The sequence below is a fragment of the Lagenorhynchus albirostris genome, chromosome 15 (genome assembly GCF_949774975.1).
Source record: "Lagenorhynchus albirostris chromosome 15, mLagAlb1.1, whole genome shotgun sequence".
Classification (NCBI taxonomy): domain Eukaryota; kingdom Metazoa; phylum Chordata; class Mammalia; order Artiodactyla; family Delphinidae; genus Lagenorhynchus; species Lagenorhynchus albirostris.
The window spans coordinates 74,066,143-74,084,006 of NC_083109.1; the positions used below are offsets into that span (position 1 = coordinate 74,066,143).

Genomic DNA, 17,864 nt, shown 5'->3' on the forward strand with positions numbered 1-17,864 from the left:
TATGTCAGCTGCAGTGGAGAACAATTTCTTCATATCCAGGCCCTTTATCAATGATCAGGAAGGCACAGTGGAGTAGGAAGCAATGCAGCAGAGAGGTGTGCAGGAATTTGGTGAGCTGAAGGAGGGGGTCGCTCCGTGGGCTTCCCCCGAGTGGCTGTGAATCAGTCCAAACCTGTGTCTTTTCCTCTGCACAGTTGAGTGCGGGGCTTGGGCTCACATTGTCTTGAATTCCATCTGACTACCTACCTTTCTCTAGGCAACAAGTCCAGGGCAGCTGTATTTGCCAGGCTACGAGAAACAAGACTTGGGCCATGTTTACGTGCGCCCTTGCCTGTGAGCAAAAGAAGGACAGGTCTGATAAGAGTTAAAATTGAAAAATTCCACAACAGAAGGGGAATTCTTTTCTGGATTCCAGCCAATTCCTGCAACTTCCACCATTTGTCATTTTGCCCTGAGTCTCAGTGCCATGAATTGTTTGGAAGATGACTTTAGGAGAATTTCCATTTCATGGACTGAGCGTGTCTTTTGGGCCCTGTTTTAGGTGCTGCAGATGCTTTGGCCTAAGAGACTACAACATGGATGAATTAGGAGCAGACAAGTCAAGCTATACACGTGTGACCATCACAGTCCTCTTGTTCTATTAGGCTTGGTCTGTAAAACGGGTAAATCCTTGTGGCTGACGGACTCTGCCTGCTTCTGCCCCCACCGAATCTTGGTACTGAACTCAGGTCCGGCTGCCTGACACTCAAAAAATCAATACTCGTGAGAGAGATTAACGTCGGTAGAAAGGAAAGTTGCTTTTAATCAGAATGCCGGAAATCTGGGGAGAAGGTGGACTCAGTGTCTCCCCAAAACCATCTCTCTAGAGTCTGCTCAGCCATGAAAGCTTTTAAAGGGAAAAAAGGAAATAATTTCAGTTAATCATTGAGATTGGGGGTCAGAGTCATTGCCATCCCCCATGGTGTGCGGGCTCGTCCACTTCCTGTGACTTTTCTTTGGACGCTTTCTTGTTCACACAGTTTGTTCACCAGATTACTGAAGGGGAAGCTGGGGAAGAGATCTGGTCATCTGATAATGACTTATTCTTCATTTCTACTTCTTTGATCTACGGAAAGAACCAACAAGTTAGGCAAGGTATTGTGTGATCAAAAGATTCGGAAGGTGTGCTAGGTCCCGGAGATGAGGGGGTGACTTATTTTAAGGCTAGTGGGAAGACAAAGGGACCTCCTGCAAAGAGCTCTTTCCTGCCCAAAGCTGCTTACATCCTGTGGCTGAGGTTGTTACAGAAGGGGCAGGGGGCAGGGGGCAGAGGGCAGGGGCAGGCGAGGTGCAGCTGGGAGGTCTTAGACCTGCAAGGACTAAATCTGTCACTCAGCAGGTCTTACGTCATAAGATTGGTAGGCCTGTGGGGGTTCCAAAAACAAAGACTTTTCTCTAGCCTTCCAGAATGTAACATCCCTCTGGGACCCAAGAAAGATGGTTGTTTAAGTAGACAGTGGTACAAAGCTGGGTAGCATGTGCTGCTTCGTGGCAGTGAATGAGAGCTAACTGCTCAGTGCAGAAGTAGGAAATGAGATGGTCCCATGACAGCCGCCCTGATGGAGGAGGGCATTGATTCAGGAGAGACAGAGAGAGGCCTGGGGCATTCTAGGACGAGCTTGGGAGGCTGCCAGGGAGAGTCTGAAGTTGTAACAAGAAGGGGGTGTACCAGAGAGTAATAGTGAGATAGCGGCTGCAGTGGGGAAGCCGAGACATGGGTGAGGTCAGAGCTTCTCCAAGAGTGGGGCCTGAGGGCTTCCCTGGTGGCGCAGTGGTTGAGCGTCCGCCTGCCGATGCAGGGGACATGGGTTTGTGCCCCAGTCCGGGAAGATCCCACATGCCGAGGAGCGGCTGGGCCCGTGAGCCGTGGCCGCTGAGCCTGCGCGTCCGGGGCCTGTGCTCCGCAGCGGGAGAGGCCACAGCAGTGAGAGGCCCGCGTACTGCAGGAAAAAAAAAAAAAAGAGTGGGGCCTGAACCATGCATGAGTAGGGAGATCAAATTCGCTGATTGGAGTGTGCAGGAAAAAAAAAAAAATAAAGAGAAAGAAATGGACTAGAAAATAGAGTGTGTCCCAGGTGGGAAGGGTGTGTCCTTCTCAGGAAGTATATGTTTGAAGAGGTAGAGTGTGAAGTTGAGGAGTGCGCACTCTGGCCAGCAGGCCTGGATTCAAATCACTGCCCTGACACTTAGAACCACGTGGCCTCAGGTGAAGGGCAACCTTCCGTGGGTTGTTGCCAGGAATAAATGAGCTAACATACAAAGAACACTCAGAGCGGTGCCTGGTATAGTTAAGCACACAGTAGGTTTAGCTCTTACATAGTAGTTGGAGTCAGAAGAAATTGCTAGTATTTGACCATTTTTTTATCTATACAAAAGCAATTTTATATGGCGCAACCTAATATACTCATACACCTCCCCCGTACACATTCTAACTATATTGTGCATCTGTCATGATGTACTGTGCATTTCTTACTGTGGATTGGAATTTAAAAGGCTGTGTGCCATCCTGGCTTTCCCTGGCTAGGGAGTGGCTATGAAGCATCAATCTTAACAACAAAGTGTGATATTTCCATAGGTACTTTGCTCTGAAGGGCCCCATGACATGCCCTTTTGCTGTCTTTGTCTAGCCCTCTTCCATGCATCATTAAAGGGTGGGCTGGGTGCTGGGCTTTCTAGAGGTTGCCCTTACCTAGTGGCAAACAGAAGCATCTGGGTCACATAGTAGGGCCTGAGTCAACCTCACCGCCAACTCCAGGCCTCCTTCCTGGCTCCTCTTGAGTCCGGTGCACTGGCTGCCCTGCTCTTCTCCCCAGGCCTGGATTGACAGAATCAAAACAAAGCTGTAGGGCTTCGCTGGTGGCGCAGTGGTTGAGAGTCCGCCTGCCGATGCACGGGAGGCGGGTTCGTGCCCTGGTCTGGGAAGATCCCACATGCCGCGGAGCGGCTGGGCCCGTGAGCCATGGCCGCTAAGCCTGCGCGTCCAGAGCCTGTGCTCCGCAACGGGAGAGGCCACAACAGTGAGAGGCTCGCGTACCGCAAAAAAAAAACAAACAAAGCTGTATTGCAACATGGATGGACCTAGAGATTATCATACTAAGTGAAGTAAGTCAGACAGAGAAAGACAAATATCATATGATAACGCTCATGTGGAATCTAATTCAAAAAATGATACAAATGAACTTATTTACAAAACAGAAACAGACTTGCAGATATTGAAAATAAACTTATGGTTACCACACACTACTATATATAAGACAGATAACCAACAAGGACCTACTGTATAGCACAGGGAACTCTACTCAGTATTCTGTGATAACCTATATGAGAAAAGAATCTGAAAAAGAATGAATATATGTAAATATATGTATAACAGAATCACTTTGCTGTACACCTGAAACTAGCATAACATTGTAAATCAACTCTACTCCAATAAAATTTAAACAAACAAAAAACCCAAAGCTGTGTTGCCTTTAAAAATAATTTTTGCCTCATTAAAAAGCAAAACCAAAAAGAGCCCCTCATGTTTTCTTGGATTTAGTTGTTGGTTTTCTGTTAGAAAGTTGTTTTTTTTTTCTCAGCCCAGGAGAAATTCCAGAGGTCAGGGAACAGACTTGGTTTCTAGAATAATACTCTGCGAGATCCAGAAAAGAACTCTGAGTCCCAGCCCCCAAGCTGTCCTCCACAGTCCCTTCCCACTGGGGGCTCCGTGCGGGCCCCACCTCTTCCCAACCCATGTCCTGTTTGCCTTATACCTTGGTTTTCTAGGACCTGGCACCTAGAAGGGTGTCTGACACACAGTCGGGGCCCAAGAAATATTTGTAAGGTTGAGTTAAATTGAACAATGCAAAGATAAACGTAGCTTTGATGATTCCTAAGACCCCGGGGAGGGGAGGGGGTGTGAGCCATGCCTGAGGGGCCCTCTCCTCGCCATTCAGTTTGCTTCTGGTTTATTTCTGGAACTTGCTCTTCTGGCCTCCATATCAGTGCTAAATCCACAAGATGATCTTGTTTTCTCAGAACCTGATTTTTCTCTGATCTCAGGATATTCAGCTTAAGAGCAGTGTGACAATGAAAAATTAATTGTATTGATTATTCCCATGCTCACAGATACATTCCACTCAGTTTGCTGCTTGCAGATCCATGCAGTATTGCCTTACGTGCCAAATGGTGCGATGCCTATTTTATGCCTTGGGCTATTTCCCTGAGAAGGTGCTTGTTGCCATGTGAGAAATGACTCCTTCTGGGGAGAAGCACCAGGTTTGTCCCCAGGATGCTGGCTAGTCAGCTGGACTGTGGGAGATGGTCCATCTCCTCTTAGGAGGAACTACCCAGCATCCTGCCCTGGAAGCAGTCCTGGTCTGGACTCAGGAGGGTGGGTCTCTCCCCTCTCATCCCTCCTCCTCCCATGTTAGGGGAGCCCCTTTCCCTTCTCTGAGCCTCGGTTTCCTCATCTCAGCCATGAGTGTGGGTGTTTCCTGGGCACCTCCTTTGGGCCTGGTCCCATGCTGAGTGTGAGATCCACTCAGGGTCCTGCGATTACCCTGCAGGTCTTTTTCAGGCAATATCTGAATCGTCTCCTCTTCCTTGAAGCCTCCCTTTGTAATCACCTGGATCTTGAACTTCGGCATAGCTAGAGGAAAGGTACATCTCAGAGGAGATTGGGTTTCTGTGCATAAAAATGATGCAAAATGGAGGACCCTGATAACTGATACTGCCTTTTTGGAGAGTGTGATATTGTATAAGAAATATATGTGGGGCTTCCCTGGTGGCGCAGTGGTTGAGAGTCCGCCTGCCGATGCAGGGGACACGGGTTCGTGCCCCGGTCCGGGAAGATCCCACATGCCACGGAGTGGCTGGGCCCATGAGCCATGGCCGCTGAGCCTGCGTGTCCGGAGCCTGTGCTCCGCAATGGGAGAGGCCACAACAGTGAGAGGCCCGCGTACCGCCAAAAAAAAAAAAAAAAAGAAATATATATGGTTGGTCTTCTTCCCTGGTTCCTGCCCCAAACTTCTGAAACCCTAGGAACCTCTGGAGTGACGAGAGTGTCTTTTGTATGCTAATGAGATGACTGGTGGCTGGTGTCCTTAGATAGCTTTAGGATGGGGGCTGGTGGCCAGAAAGACCAAAGCATGATTAGAAGGTTGGAACTTTTAGCCCCATCCAGTGACTTCCAGGGAGAGGAGAGGGGCTGGAGATTGATTCAAACAACCAGGCTTACATAATGGAACCTCCATTAAAAACCCTAAATGATGGGGTTTGGAGAGCTTCCAGATTGGTGAATACATGGAGGTGCTGGGAGGGTGGTGCCCAGAAAGAGTATGGAAGCTCTGTGCAAACCATACCCACCCCCCCCGGCACCCATACCTGGCCCTATGCATTTCCTCCATTTGGCTGTTCCTGAGTTCTATCCTTTATAATAAACCAGTCAATGTAAGTAAAGAGCTTTCCTGAATTCTGTGAGCTATTCTAGCAAATTATCGAATCTGAAGAGGAGTTGTGGGAACCCTTGACTTTATAGCTGGTTGGTCACAAATCCACGTGGCCTAGACTGGTGGCTGGCGTCTGAAGTGAGGACAGTTTTGTGGGTCTTCCCCTTTGGGGTCTGCACTCACTCTGAGTAGTTAGTGTCAGAACTGGGTTAAATCACTGGACACCAGCTTATTGGCATCCAGAGAGCGGGAGAATTAGTTGGTGTGGGGAAAAAACCCCACACATTTGGTCTCAGAAGTGATGTGAGTAGAAACGGGTCATAGAGGACAACTTGGCAATATATGTTAAGCACCGTAAAAAAAACTCCTGCCCTTCGACCCAATACTTGTGTTCCTAAGATACCATCTTAAGGAGATGATCATCAAAAGACATGAAAATTTATGTACAAAGATTTACATTGTGGTATTATTTAAAATCAGAACTGATCTAAATGTCCCACACTAGGAGTTCGGTGACATCAATTTGTCTGTCATGATTTAATGAGATACTATGTAGCCATCAAAAATGATGTTTTAAAGCCTAGCTAACAATATGGAAGATTGAAATGATAGTGTGTTAAATGAAAAAAAAATGATATAAAGCTATAGAGAGAGCATGAGCCCAGTTTAGGAATATCTGTACTTAAAAAAAGTTTGGCATAAAATGCCCTAATATGTTAACAATGGTTATTGCTGACCAGTGAATTATAATTTTTTTCTTTATACATTTTGGGGGCATTTTCATAAGAACCATCAACTAATGTATAAACTGAAAAATGTAGCATTCCCCTGTAGGTCTAGCTCTGGTCTTTTGAGGGGGTTGTCCCCATTCCCAGAGGTCAAGTCCAGAACCTCTCAAGACAAAGAAAACTGCAGTCTTGATAGATGTCCTCTTCCTTTCTCTTTGCTCATCACCCTGTTTTTCAGTAGAGAGGCCCTCCAGCGATATCACTCTCATCCATATTCAAATCATTTTAATGGTTCTCCTTTCAGCCCTATGGAGCGTTCAGTCCATCACTGGGTGCCCGTAGCCCAGATGGGCTTTCATTGTGAGTTTCAGTTCTCATTTGCTTTGTTCTTTTGCTGTTGGGGAATTTTCCAATAGCTTTAACGGACCTGGTATGCTAAAATCAATTCAGCTTCATCTGTGGAGGTGTACACTTTGGGGACAGATAAACTCTGTTTTAGCTCCTAAACCCTGAGAAATGCCCCTGGCTTTCTGACCGCCTGGTGCCACCCTACGTTAGGAGAGAATGATTATTTTTCATGACCTGGGCTACCTCGTCCGTGTAATTTCTCTACCTAATAAGTTACTGACATGCTTTTCTTTCTGAATGCTAGCTAGGGAAGGAGTTGGCGTTATTTTTGAATTCAAGGTATCATTTGAGGCAATAGGTAAGGAAAAAGGCCAGGAGCGTGGTGACACCAGAGATCCCAGTATGAACCTTGAATCACTGTCCCACCAGCCTTGAGCACGGGGCCTTTGAATTATTTTTTCAACACGGCCTCTTGCCTGCCCCCAGGGTTAACAGGGACTCACGGTGAGCCTGGGGCCAGGGAACCTGCAGGAGCCCTGCTCAACGCTGGATTCTAACCGTAGATCTCAGCTGCTGTTACGCTCTCGGGGAGGGACAGTCAGTTAGTGAGCATTTATTGCAGTGGATGCAATCACATCTCAAATAGCAAATAACCTAGGAGTGAGGATCCTTTAACCCTTTTGAAAACGTACCAAGAAAAAAAAGCCAGGTTAGAAAGTGTATGATACAAAGCAGCATCGTAACCCCAACGTCGCCCCCATCTGTGTGACCACAGCTCTGTTAAATGCGGGACACTTCCGGGTCCCCGCTGCCTCCCTGCCTTCTCCCAGCAGATTTCCCTCCTCCTTCAGGGCCCCACCTCCCTTGCTGTCTGAGCTCTCACCTCTGTGTGCCCTAATTACTGAAACCAATTAGTTGTGTTTGCAGACCAATAGATTATAATTAAATTGGAACTCATTCACACTAAAACCCACACCGGGATTGAACCAGCATCTTGTATGCAATTATGGTCATTCTATTCCCATTTTCCATCCTCATCGTATTTTCAGTATCACTGTCTTCAAAGGCTAGTCGTGTATTTCCATGTATTCACCAGGCCTGACTGCTTGGGTATCTCTCAGAGCCCTGGACTCCGCGTGGCCAAAATACCACGTCTCCTCCCTCCCTCCCTGAAATCATATGCTTCTTTCTGAACTTGCTCTCAGTTAATATCATCACTGCTCACCCCATCAGGCAAACTAGAAACCTCAGCAGCATCCTTAAATCATCCCGCCCCTAAACCCGGGACACCTGAGCCCTGGACCGCTCAGAAGTCTCTTGGTCCCCCTCCCAGCAGCTCCAGAGGTAGCTCTGGGTCCCCCATCTTCCCTTCGTCTCCAGGTGAGGGCTCTGCTTCTCATCCCTTGTCACTCTAGTCTTCACCACCCTGATGCCAGAGCCCTCAGTTTACGAACCAATCTGATCCTTTCTCTCTCTCTCTCTTTTTGAAAAATTTAAAACCATTAAGGGCCCCCTGTGGCCTACAGCAGGGGTTCACAAACTTTAAAAAGCCAAAGTATAACTATTTTAGGCTTGGTGAGCCAAACTGTCCCCGTCACAATGACTCAGTTCTTATTGTGTGGTCCAAGAGCAGCTGAAAATGGGCAACCATTGGTCAATGAATGGGCATGGCTGTGTTCCAATAAAACTTTATCGACACACAAGGTGGTGGGCCAGATTTGGCCACAGACCGTCGTTTGCCAACACCTGGCCTGCAGGTTAAAGCTCAGGTGGCTTCGAAGTCTCTTTCAATCTTGCCCTAGCACACTTCTCCACCCTCATCTGTCGATGTTTCTACGCCCACCATGCAGCCAACGCGTTCAACACGCGCATCTTGGTGCCCTTTCTCCACTCAGCCTCCTTTCCCTTCTCTCCGAGGCCTTAAGATTCCAAAGATCCAAGTGTAACCCTTTCACAGAACTGTGTGTTTGTCCTAAGGAAGGACTTCCGTGAGATTTGTGTAGACTTGTATTATTGTGCTTGTTGTTCTCTGTTATGAATATCTGGTCACCCCTCTGTCTCTCCAACTGGAATGTAAACTTCTCAGAGCCTGGAAAGTTTTTCTGGCTACCTTTCTATCTTAGCATCGCATCTGGCATATAATAAATAAGCAGCAACTCTTCAGTGAGTGAATGGCTGTATTAATCAGCTCTACGTATTCATTTTTTGTCTTTCATAGAGAAGGAGGAAACTTTTCTAAATCTTTTGTCATTAGCTCAGCCCCCATTCTATTATTTCTCCAGACTTGTATCTTATATTTTCTGGTGCGTTTGTGTTGGTATTTAATAATTGCCTGGCCCAGCCTTGCCGAGCTGCATCTCTCTCCAGTTTTGCAGTTTCGCAATGGCATTTATCAACAGAAGGCATCTTGTTCATTCATAAAGCCCTCACATTTTGTGGTTAAAATCCCATATGCTTCCCAAACATACCTTTTTGTGGAGAATAAACAGATTTCACAGCTTGCGGGGATTGAGATAGGAAAAATTGTTCTTCGTTACTAATTTGAGTTTGCCAGTTAGCACAATGAATTTCAGCTGATTCTTCAGAGCTAGAACATTAGCCAATGAATATTGACTCTGCCTGGTGTCTGGGTTTCATCTGATACACACTCTGCTGGGGTGGCCTGATTAATGAGTCTGTTCTGCATGATCGCCGCACCTCTGCCATCGCTCCTGCCTGAATTGGCTATGACATAGGGAGCATCCCAGAACCAAAGCATGGTTCTCAGAGGGCACTGGGTCCAGATGCAGGGGGTACCAGTGGTGGCTGCAGGTATTTGCAAGAAAATAGACTTGCTGGCATAATGAGCAGTACATCTCTTGTTCTCTAAAACAGGATCATTTCTGTCCCAGGCCTTGCTTTGCTCCAGGACATCAACCTCACTCCAGGGAGGAGAGGCCCAGATCCCTGTGGGAATGTAGACTTTGCTTCTGGGAGATTCCACAGGCAGAGAGTGGATTCCTTTTTTTCAGAAGATGTGTCTTACCGTGTTTCCTTTCATATTCCGCACAGTGACAGTTGGACAGGCTCCATGAGCATCATGGATGCCCCTCTGTGGTCCACGAAGTCACCTTGGAGAGGGCAGAATTGGCCGTGCTGGTTCCTGGTGTGCACATGCTTCGTGAGGCTGAGATTGAATCAAAGACCGAAAGTACAGCATGCTTCTATAACTCCGAAGCACAAGGGACTTTCACCTAAAGAGGGTATACATTCCAGTGGAAAGCACACCACGTTACTGAGTTGTTCCCAAACACTTGATCTGTGGTCTCCACTTCCCGAGGATGGGGAAAGTGGCCAGAGCCCCTTCGTGCTGTGCCCAGGCTGCCTGTAGCCAGAGGCAGAGGGATCCGGCCTGCTCCCATGTCTCTGCTGTTCTATGGGCATATTTCTCACACCCTGTTCTGCTATTAAAAGTAAAATGAGGCACACGTCACGTGTCTCAGACTGCAAGACCCATTTCCTTCTAATAAGCGTCTTGTTTCCTGGGCTTTCCTTACCCTGGAAAGATGAAATCTCTAGAGGCTCCCATTATGGATTTCTAGTTTTGTACTTTTTTTCCCCTCCTCTCTGCTACTTTGAAAGAAAACGAAGTTAGTGAGCTCTGTCTGCCTCTGCAGATACAGACACACAGACCCTCCCCCTCCACACACCATACACACACAGGAGCAGATATTCTTTTTTTTTTTTTTAATAATTTACTGCTAGTTTCTTTTTTTTTTTTAAGAGTTATCAATTTTACTGATTTTTTTTCCAGAGCTCCAGCTTTTTTTTCTGGCCATGCTGCACGGCATATGGGATCTTAGTTCCCCGACCAGGGATCGAACCCACGCCCCCTGCACTGGAAGTGTGGAGTCTTAACCACTGGACTGCCAGGGAAGTCCCCCTGGGAGCAGATATTCTTTGTAAACACAGAAGAGTGGCTTTGTCCCACTTACTTGGGGGCCATAGAAAACAGAACTCAGAGCTGAGATGTACCTGCCCCATCCTGTCCTGGGCTAGAGCAGGGCCAGCCTGGAGACTACAGACAGGTAAACCATGGGGGTTTGAGGCCTCAAGGGAGCATGTTCCTTCAAGCAGGGCAGTTCTTGGAAGACCCCTGTGTGAGGTCTGATTTACCAAATCCAGTAGCCCGGGGGTGAGGCAACCGTAGGCATAACCCAGGCAGCAAGGTGAGGGTCGGGGGGCGTACCCACCAAGGCCCTCATTTCCAGCTCAAGTTCTCAAACATCCCCAACCAGGCCTCTCTGGAGTGACCAGTGTAAGGATACAGGCTCTTTCGCCAGTAAGATCTAGGGCATGCAGGGGACCACAGGAGCGAGGCCAGGCCCTGTCAACAGAAGGGGACCATCCTTCGGAGTGATACCATCAGCCCAGAGAGTTCAGGATTGAGTCAGAGGAATGGGAAGAGGAGATGGTACCTCAGGAGAGAAGTGGTCCAGAGAACAAGGGACAGGGCTCAGCCTGAAGCTGACCACCAGGCCGGCCCACCTGGGACTCCAGCCTCTTCTGGGACCCCAGGCAGGGCCCTTGTCATCATCCGACATTTTCTACTGTTGCACGGCTTGTGTCAGCCCTGATGTACAAAACCCTATCATAGAGGCTGGAAGGAGATCCAACCCAACCCAGTTTTCGGATGGGGACATTGAGGCTGAGGGAGAGGCCTGCCCTGGGCACAGGGCAGAGCTAGATGGACTTCCTTGTAGGCTGACTCCCGTCTCAGGAGACCTCCCTCTGTATCCTCCTGCCCTTGGCGTCGAGACTTGGGCTGAGTGAGGCGTGGTCTCTGCCCCAGTGTCCTTGAGCACTGTGTGACGTGATCTCAAGCTGAGCCGTGGCTCTAAGCTCTTTTAGGGCCACCTGGCACCTGGTAGGAAAACATATGGCTGCTTTAGGTAATATTGGGCATGTTGCATTGATGAGAAAATTCTCAAAATGCAGACAAACCTCTTAATTCAGAATTTGGAAAGGGCTAAAATGTTTTCTATATCATCAATGGGAAAAAGAGGGGTGTTTGAACAGCAGATCAATAGGGGGTGAAAGAGAACACAGGCTTCCTGTTCTTCTCTTAAACACTTTAACGATGTCCACAGATCCTTAGAACTAGGGGCTCAAAGGACCTTAAGGATTCTCTTGGCCAACCCAGCTCATTTACACATGAACAACCGAGGCCTCAGTATTTGGCTGCAGACCTAATTAGCTAACACGCCTGGCTGGGAGCCCAGGGTCTTGACTCCCAGGCTGCTTCCCTCTGCCGGAGCACACATTTATTCACGTAGCGCATTCAGAGCGCTGAATTAGTACCGATAATGAATCTGCTGCTAATATCTGATGCTTATTTGTTCAGACCCATCGTCCATTGAACAGCTGTCCGTCTAGCCCCTCCTTCAGCGCGTAGGTGGGAACATACCGCCGTGAATGAAATGTATGAGGAGCTCGCAGCTCCGAGAAGCCGTGATTTCTGCACCATGATTTCATCCTATTTCTAGTTGGCACGTGCGAGGTGTCACGTGGGAGGAGTAAATGACCTGCTGAACAGTCGGCCGTGAGGGAACTTGGCTGTGGTGAGCAAAGGTGTTTTTGTGAAATATGCTGCCCTCATCTTGGTCTTGGAGGACCGATATGATTTGGGCAGGTAAAGAGGATTGCAAGGTATTTCGGGTGGAAGCGCTTGATGGTAGAGTGTAGAGGGCTGAAAAACAACCCCCAAAGGTATCAGATTCCCATCCCTGGAACTTGTAAATGTCACCTTGGAAAAAGGGTCTTTGCAGATGTCTTTAAATGAAGGATCCTGGGATGGGGAGATTATCCTGGATTATACGGTGGTCCCTAAATGCAATCACAAGTGTCCTTGTAAGTGGGAGGCAGAGGGACATCACAGACAGAAGACGAGAAGGTGATGTGATCACAGAGCAGCTAGCTCTTGGAGTGATGCGGCCACTAGCCAAGGAAGTAAGCTTGTAGGAAGAGGCAGGAAAAGAACCTTCCTTGGCTCCTCTGGAGGAGTGCGGGTCTGTCCCCACCTTGATTTGGGCCCAGTGATACTGATTGGAGAGTTGTGGCCTCCAGACTGTGAGAGAATAACTTTCTATTATTTAAGCCACCACGTTTGTGTGATCGATTACAGCAGCGCCAGGAAATTAATACAAATAGGAAAGGGAAAGCCTGCCCGGGTAAGGGTTCAATGTGTTTGCTGGGAGGATAGTCAGATATTGAGAGAAGTGGTAACTACAGTTGACCCTTCATGGATGCTGAACCCATGGATTCGAGGGCCGGCTGCCCTGCCGATACCAAGGGATGACTGTAAAGGGTTAGGGCCAGCATCTTGCATTAGTTTGAAGAGTTCCTGCAAATTTCTGCCTGGATCTTATCTTCCCACCTGGAGTGAGGGGCTCTGGAGGGGAACCACGAGGTCCGGCAGATTTCTCTGCAGTCCTAACTCCCGTGCTCCTTAGGTGTAGGCAGCCACTGCTTGTTGAATGGCCTGATGAATGCTGGCGGCTGCCGTAGCTGGGCTCACACTGGGTTTATTGATGACAAATCAGAGCTGTCTGGAGCTCAGAGACAATTGATGTACCTCTCATCCGCAGACTGTGATCTCCAAGCGAATTCCCATGACCTACCTCGCAGGGGTGTGATGTGTTAGGACATGCTCAGCCAACCCAGGATGAACAGGCGGCGGCGGCAGAGGTGGGGCTCTGGAGGGAGGCACTCTGGGTGGAAAGCAGAGCAACTCTGGTTGGGGTGAGAGGATGGGAGTTTCCCTGCTGGGTGAAATGGCCTTCTTGCTGGCAGAGTCAAATTCTTTGCCAGCCCCAGAGAATGTGATTAAAGATGGCTCTGAGGCTCTTAATGACACTCTTATTGATCTGAGGTTGTGTATGGCCATAAAATAGCTGTAAATTAGAGGAATGAAATAAAACCAACAGGGTACTTAACTCCTGTCCTCCTAGGAGGTTGAGAAAGCTTTCGGCACAGCTCCTGCGGCAGCAGGGAGCTGAAATGTAAGTCTGCAAAGGGGAATCTCATTCTCCTTTCCTCCTGACAGTCCAAGCTAGTAGCTGTCTTCTCACCGCTGAAACCTAATCGTCATCCTTGTTGGGAAAGTGTCGGCTAACACAATTCCCAGCTGGGACCACCGTTTAATTGTTTACCGGCTTCTGTGTGTTAGATGCTCAGGGCCAGTTATCTCCTCCTTCCAAAGCTGTTCTTCTGTTTTTATCCCCCTTCCCTCCCTTTCCTTTACTCCCATCTCCTTTTCTCTCCCTCTTTTTTTTCTTCCTTTCTTTTGTTCCTCTTTTGGCCACCCTTTTTATCAGATTAAAGGGTTTTGACACATCACTATTTGTAAAGCAGCTAGAAGTTTCCAACAATCGCCAACCATTTCAATGCAGTAGACCACACCTTGTGACATTGGACTTTCTTTGCTTTCCCCTTGTAGAGATCCGAGAGGCCTTTCGGGTTCTGGACCGAGACGGCAATGGCTTCATCTCCAAGCAGGAGCTGGGAATGGCCATGCGCTCGTTGGGGTACATGCCGAGTGAGGTGGAACTGGCCATCATAATGCAGCGCCTGGACATGGACGGTGAGACCCGGGCCTGCAGCGTCCCCCCACTGGGATGAGCCTGGACTCATCAGGGAGATCTTGGGTTTAAGGGCCCTTGCACTTGGAGTCAAAAGACTTTGATTCATGTCTTGGTTTACCTTTGAGGAGTGGAGACTTGAACTAGATCAGGGTTTCTCAAACCACATTCCGTAGACCTCTAGGGGTCTGCAGAAGTGGTTCTGGGGCCTCTAGAGGGAGCAGGGTAAGGAAGGGGGCCTGGCTGGTGAGCACTGAGAAGGGTTTTGTTTTGCTTTCAGAACAGCTTTGTTGAGAAAGAATTCACACACCATGAAATTCACCCATGTAACTTACACAATTCAGTAGCTTTGAGTGTATTCACAGATTTGTGCAACCAATGGCATAATCAATTTTAGAACATTTTCACCATCCAAAAAGAAACCCTGTACCTCTTATTCATCCCCTCCCCATCCCTCTGTCCCCCACCAAGTCCTAGGCAACCACTCATCTGCTTTCTGTCTCTGTGGACTGACCTCTTCTGGCTGTTTCATGTAAATGGAATCATGTAATACACAGTCCTTCGTGACGGGCTTCTTTCACTTAGCGTAGTATTTGCAGGGTTCATCCGTATTGTAGCACGTATCACTACTTCGTTGCTTCTTATGGCCAAATCATATTCCATCATTTGGCTATAACAGTTCTTTTCTCTGTCTTACATACTGGGTTTCTACATACAATCACATTGAGGAAAAGGGTCTCACTGTATTGAAACAGTTCTGAAAAATGATGGCATTTGATGATCCTTAAGATTCTTTCCTGCTCTAAAAATGGCTGTGACCTTCCTGCCTTGGTTGAAGGTCCAGGAAGGAGCCTTCTTATTTGGTTGTTTTCAACACACACTCTCCCCCTCTGAAAAGCAGCTTGATTCCAGGTGTAAAGGTTCAGAGTGGTGGGCTCTGGGGACTCGGGTATACTCATGAAGTAGACACCAAGTAGAAGGAAACATAGGAGGGGGGCAGGATGTCTTTGGGAGAGATAGATGAAGACCCTGGTAGGGAGATGTTTGCTTGGCCTGCAGACTAATTGCAAGAACATGGCTGTGTCCTGTTATCCTGCTGGATTTGTTGGAAGGATGATAATAAGTGTGACCGTATGGTGAATGGACCCCAGTGCCAACCACCAAGTGCAGCTGTGGGCATGTATTTGCTGGTTCAGGAAAGAGATATTTTATCAGCGATGTTCAGTTGTATGTGGAGTGCCAACCCTGTCCTTACAGCCTCGACGGATTGTGACTCACTGGGTCTTTGCAGGCCTGAGTCGACCCTGCTTTGTATGTAGAGGTATTTCTGACAACCTGGGGCAAAGCACATGTTGTGTATGTCCATGAATTCCCATCATCACTTCAGAGATACATTTCCAGAAAAAAGAAAAAAAAAGAGTTTCTTCCTTAAAAGAAACTCTCCCACAACTTGTAAAATAAAACATGGTCAACTGGACTAAAAGCAAATGGAATTAGCAGCGTTTAGTCAAAACGATCTGGGGCTATCGTGGGAGAGTCACTCCTCTGAGATTTAAGGGTCTTCGTCCAAGTCCATCCTTGTTCTTTGTATATTCATTCATCAGACCCTGGCTCATGGGGAATTTTTACATTTTTTTTCAAATCCTCCCTGATTCCACCGGGACTTGGGAGTTCCCAGGGGATCTCGTGTTGATGGTGCTGTTCAACGGGCCCGTCAGGACTCAGGCATCCATATATAGGGGTTACAGCTTAAGAGACTTCAGGTTTCACCCGTTTATTTGCAACATCATACTTAGCGACCAGTGCCGAGGGTGGAACTTCCAAGCAAAGCGTGTAGAGAATTGCTATTAGTTCCTTTAACAGAAGCCAAAGTCATTGGCCTTTTTCATGGTGAGCCCATCAGGTGAAAACACTGCTATTTACCTTTTTTAAAAAATTTTCTTTTTATTTATTTATTTTTTGGCTGCATTGGGTCTTTGTTGCTGTGCTCGGGCTTTCTTTAATTGCGGCGAGAAGGGGCTACTCTTTGTTGCAGTGTGCGGGCTTCTCATTGCTTCTCTTGTTGCAGAGCACGGGCTGTAGGCACGCAGGCTCAGTAGTTGTGGCTCGCGGGCTCTAGAGCTCAGGCTCAGTAGTTGTGGCACACGAGCTTAGCTGCTCTGCGGCATGTGGGGTCTTCCCAGACCAGGGTTCGAACCCACGGCTTCCTCAAAGTTTTGTTGCCTCCAAAAGATTCAGCGTACAACAAATGCAAACAATGTAGCAGAGTAGGCAAAAAGAATTGCTTTTGCAACATATCAAATGCTTAAGTGTGAAAAGAGCTGAGGGAAAAAAAATGCCCAAGCTGAGGCTGAGGTGTGTGTTTTTACATGTTTTGCAAATGATGCTGGTAAGTAAAATTTCTGGGGTCCTGAGTTCTGGATATGGATGGATTGTCTGTTTTTCAGTGTCCTTCTCTTAATGGGGCCTTTTGAGCTGTTCTTTTTTTTTTAAAAAAAAAAGAAGTCAGGTTCTAATTATATCCTTCCTCCCCAGCTTCTGTAACTGGGGATTCTCTGCAGAGATTTGGCCCTACCTAATTAAGCTTCTCTTTGGCGTGAAACTTGTAGAATGGCAGAGGTTTTTATGGCGAAATGCCACACACACACACAAGCGTTTGGGCCAGAACTTAGGATTCTTTGCTGTAAGATGACCACGCCTCCTGGCCCGCAGATCCTGGTCCTGGTATCCAGGGGCGGCAGGAAGATGGCGGTGCCTGCCTGCATCCCAGCTGGCTGTGATTAGCAGCAGGTCTGGCCCACATACTGATCTTTTCTTTCTGGGGTCCCTGTTGGTTTGCCCGACGGTGAGGTCATAGCTTCGGCACGAGGCCCAGATGGAATTAGCCTGAGTCTGTGCAACCTTCGTCTCTCCATGAGGCTTTCATTAGGTGGTTCCTTGGGAGTGGGGTGCCTTGCCGGCTCTGCGTGTAACAGTAACCTCCCTGGATTAGGGAGCTCAGTGGGGTTTCCTGGACACAGAGCCAGCAGGAGCCTGACGGTACCAGTGTGTGTGGAGCTGGTTTTCCAGAGGGTGGAATGGAAGACAGGCAGTAGGGTCTGGAATTGCTCACCTGGCCGTGGCCCATTTGCCTTCAGTGCTGGGAATGAGCTGTGTGTGTGCACCGCCTAGGCCAAACTACTCCAAGTTAGATAAACAGAAAACCCAGACTTCTGCCCAATACCCAGTGCTTGCTTTATGGCCCATGACTGCAAATGTCCTTTCAGCCTCTGCAGCTGATATGACTTTTGTCCTGACACCAGTTGGGGACCAAGATTCACCTTTCCTGGATGCTTTATGCCAGGATCTCACCTTCAGCCCAGTTTCTGGAAGCCTGCAGTCCTCTCCGTCAGGCTCCTGGAGGCATTTAAGCCCAGTGCCCTAAGGCACTCCTGGCATTGGGAAATCAATTTCTCTCCAATGCATCGCAGTACCAGTTATGTACCATCCTTGGAGGAATTGATCAAATAGTCACCCCCCCGCCACCGAAACTATCTACAAAGCTTAAATCTTTTATATTAGAAACAGGTTGAGAAAGAGACTGTGGGCTCTGCCATGCCCCCTCTGCTCCCATCAGCTCTGTGGCTCCCATGATAGCTCCTGGGGCCCCTCAGAGCTTCCTGTACTGTTCACTGGGGGCTAAGGGCTTGGTATCTTCAAGA

At 48.1% G+C, this 17,864-nt stretch overlaps 1 protein-coding gene across 3 annotated transcripts in view; it reads left to right on the forward strand.

Moving 5' to 3' along the window:
- The window catches only part of CALN1 (calneuron 1), a 434,654-nt gene that overhangs the window by 196,928 nt on the left and 219,862 nt on the right, over positions 1-17,864 (forward strand). For all 3 annotated transcript variants that reach the window (XM_060124149.1, XM_060124150.1, XM_060124151.1), the window contains one exon: positions 14,022-14,165. In XM_060124149.1, coding sequence (XP_059980132.1) covers positions 14,022-14,165 — 144 coding nt within the window. The remainder of the gene's footprint in view (positions 1-14,021; positions 14,166-17,864) is intronic.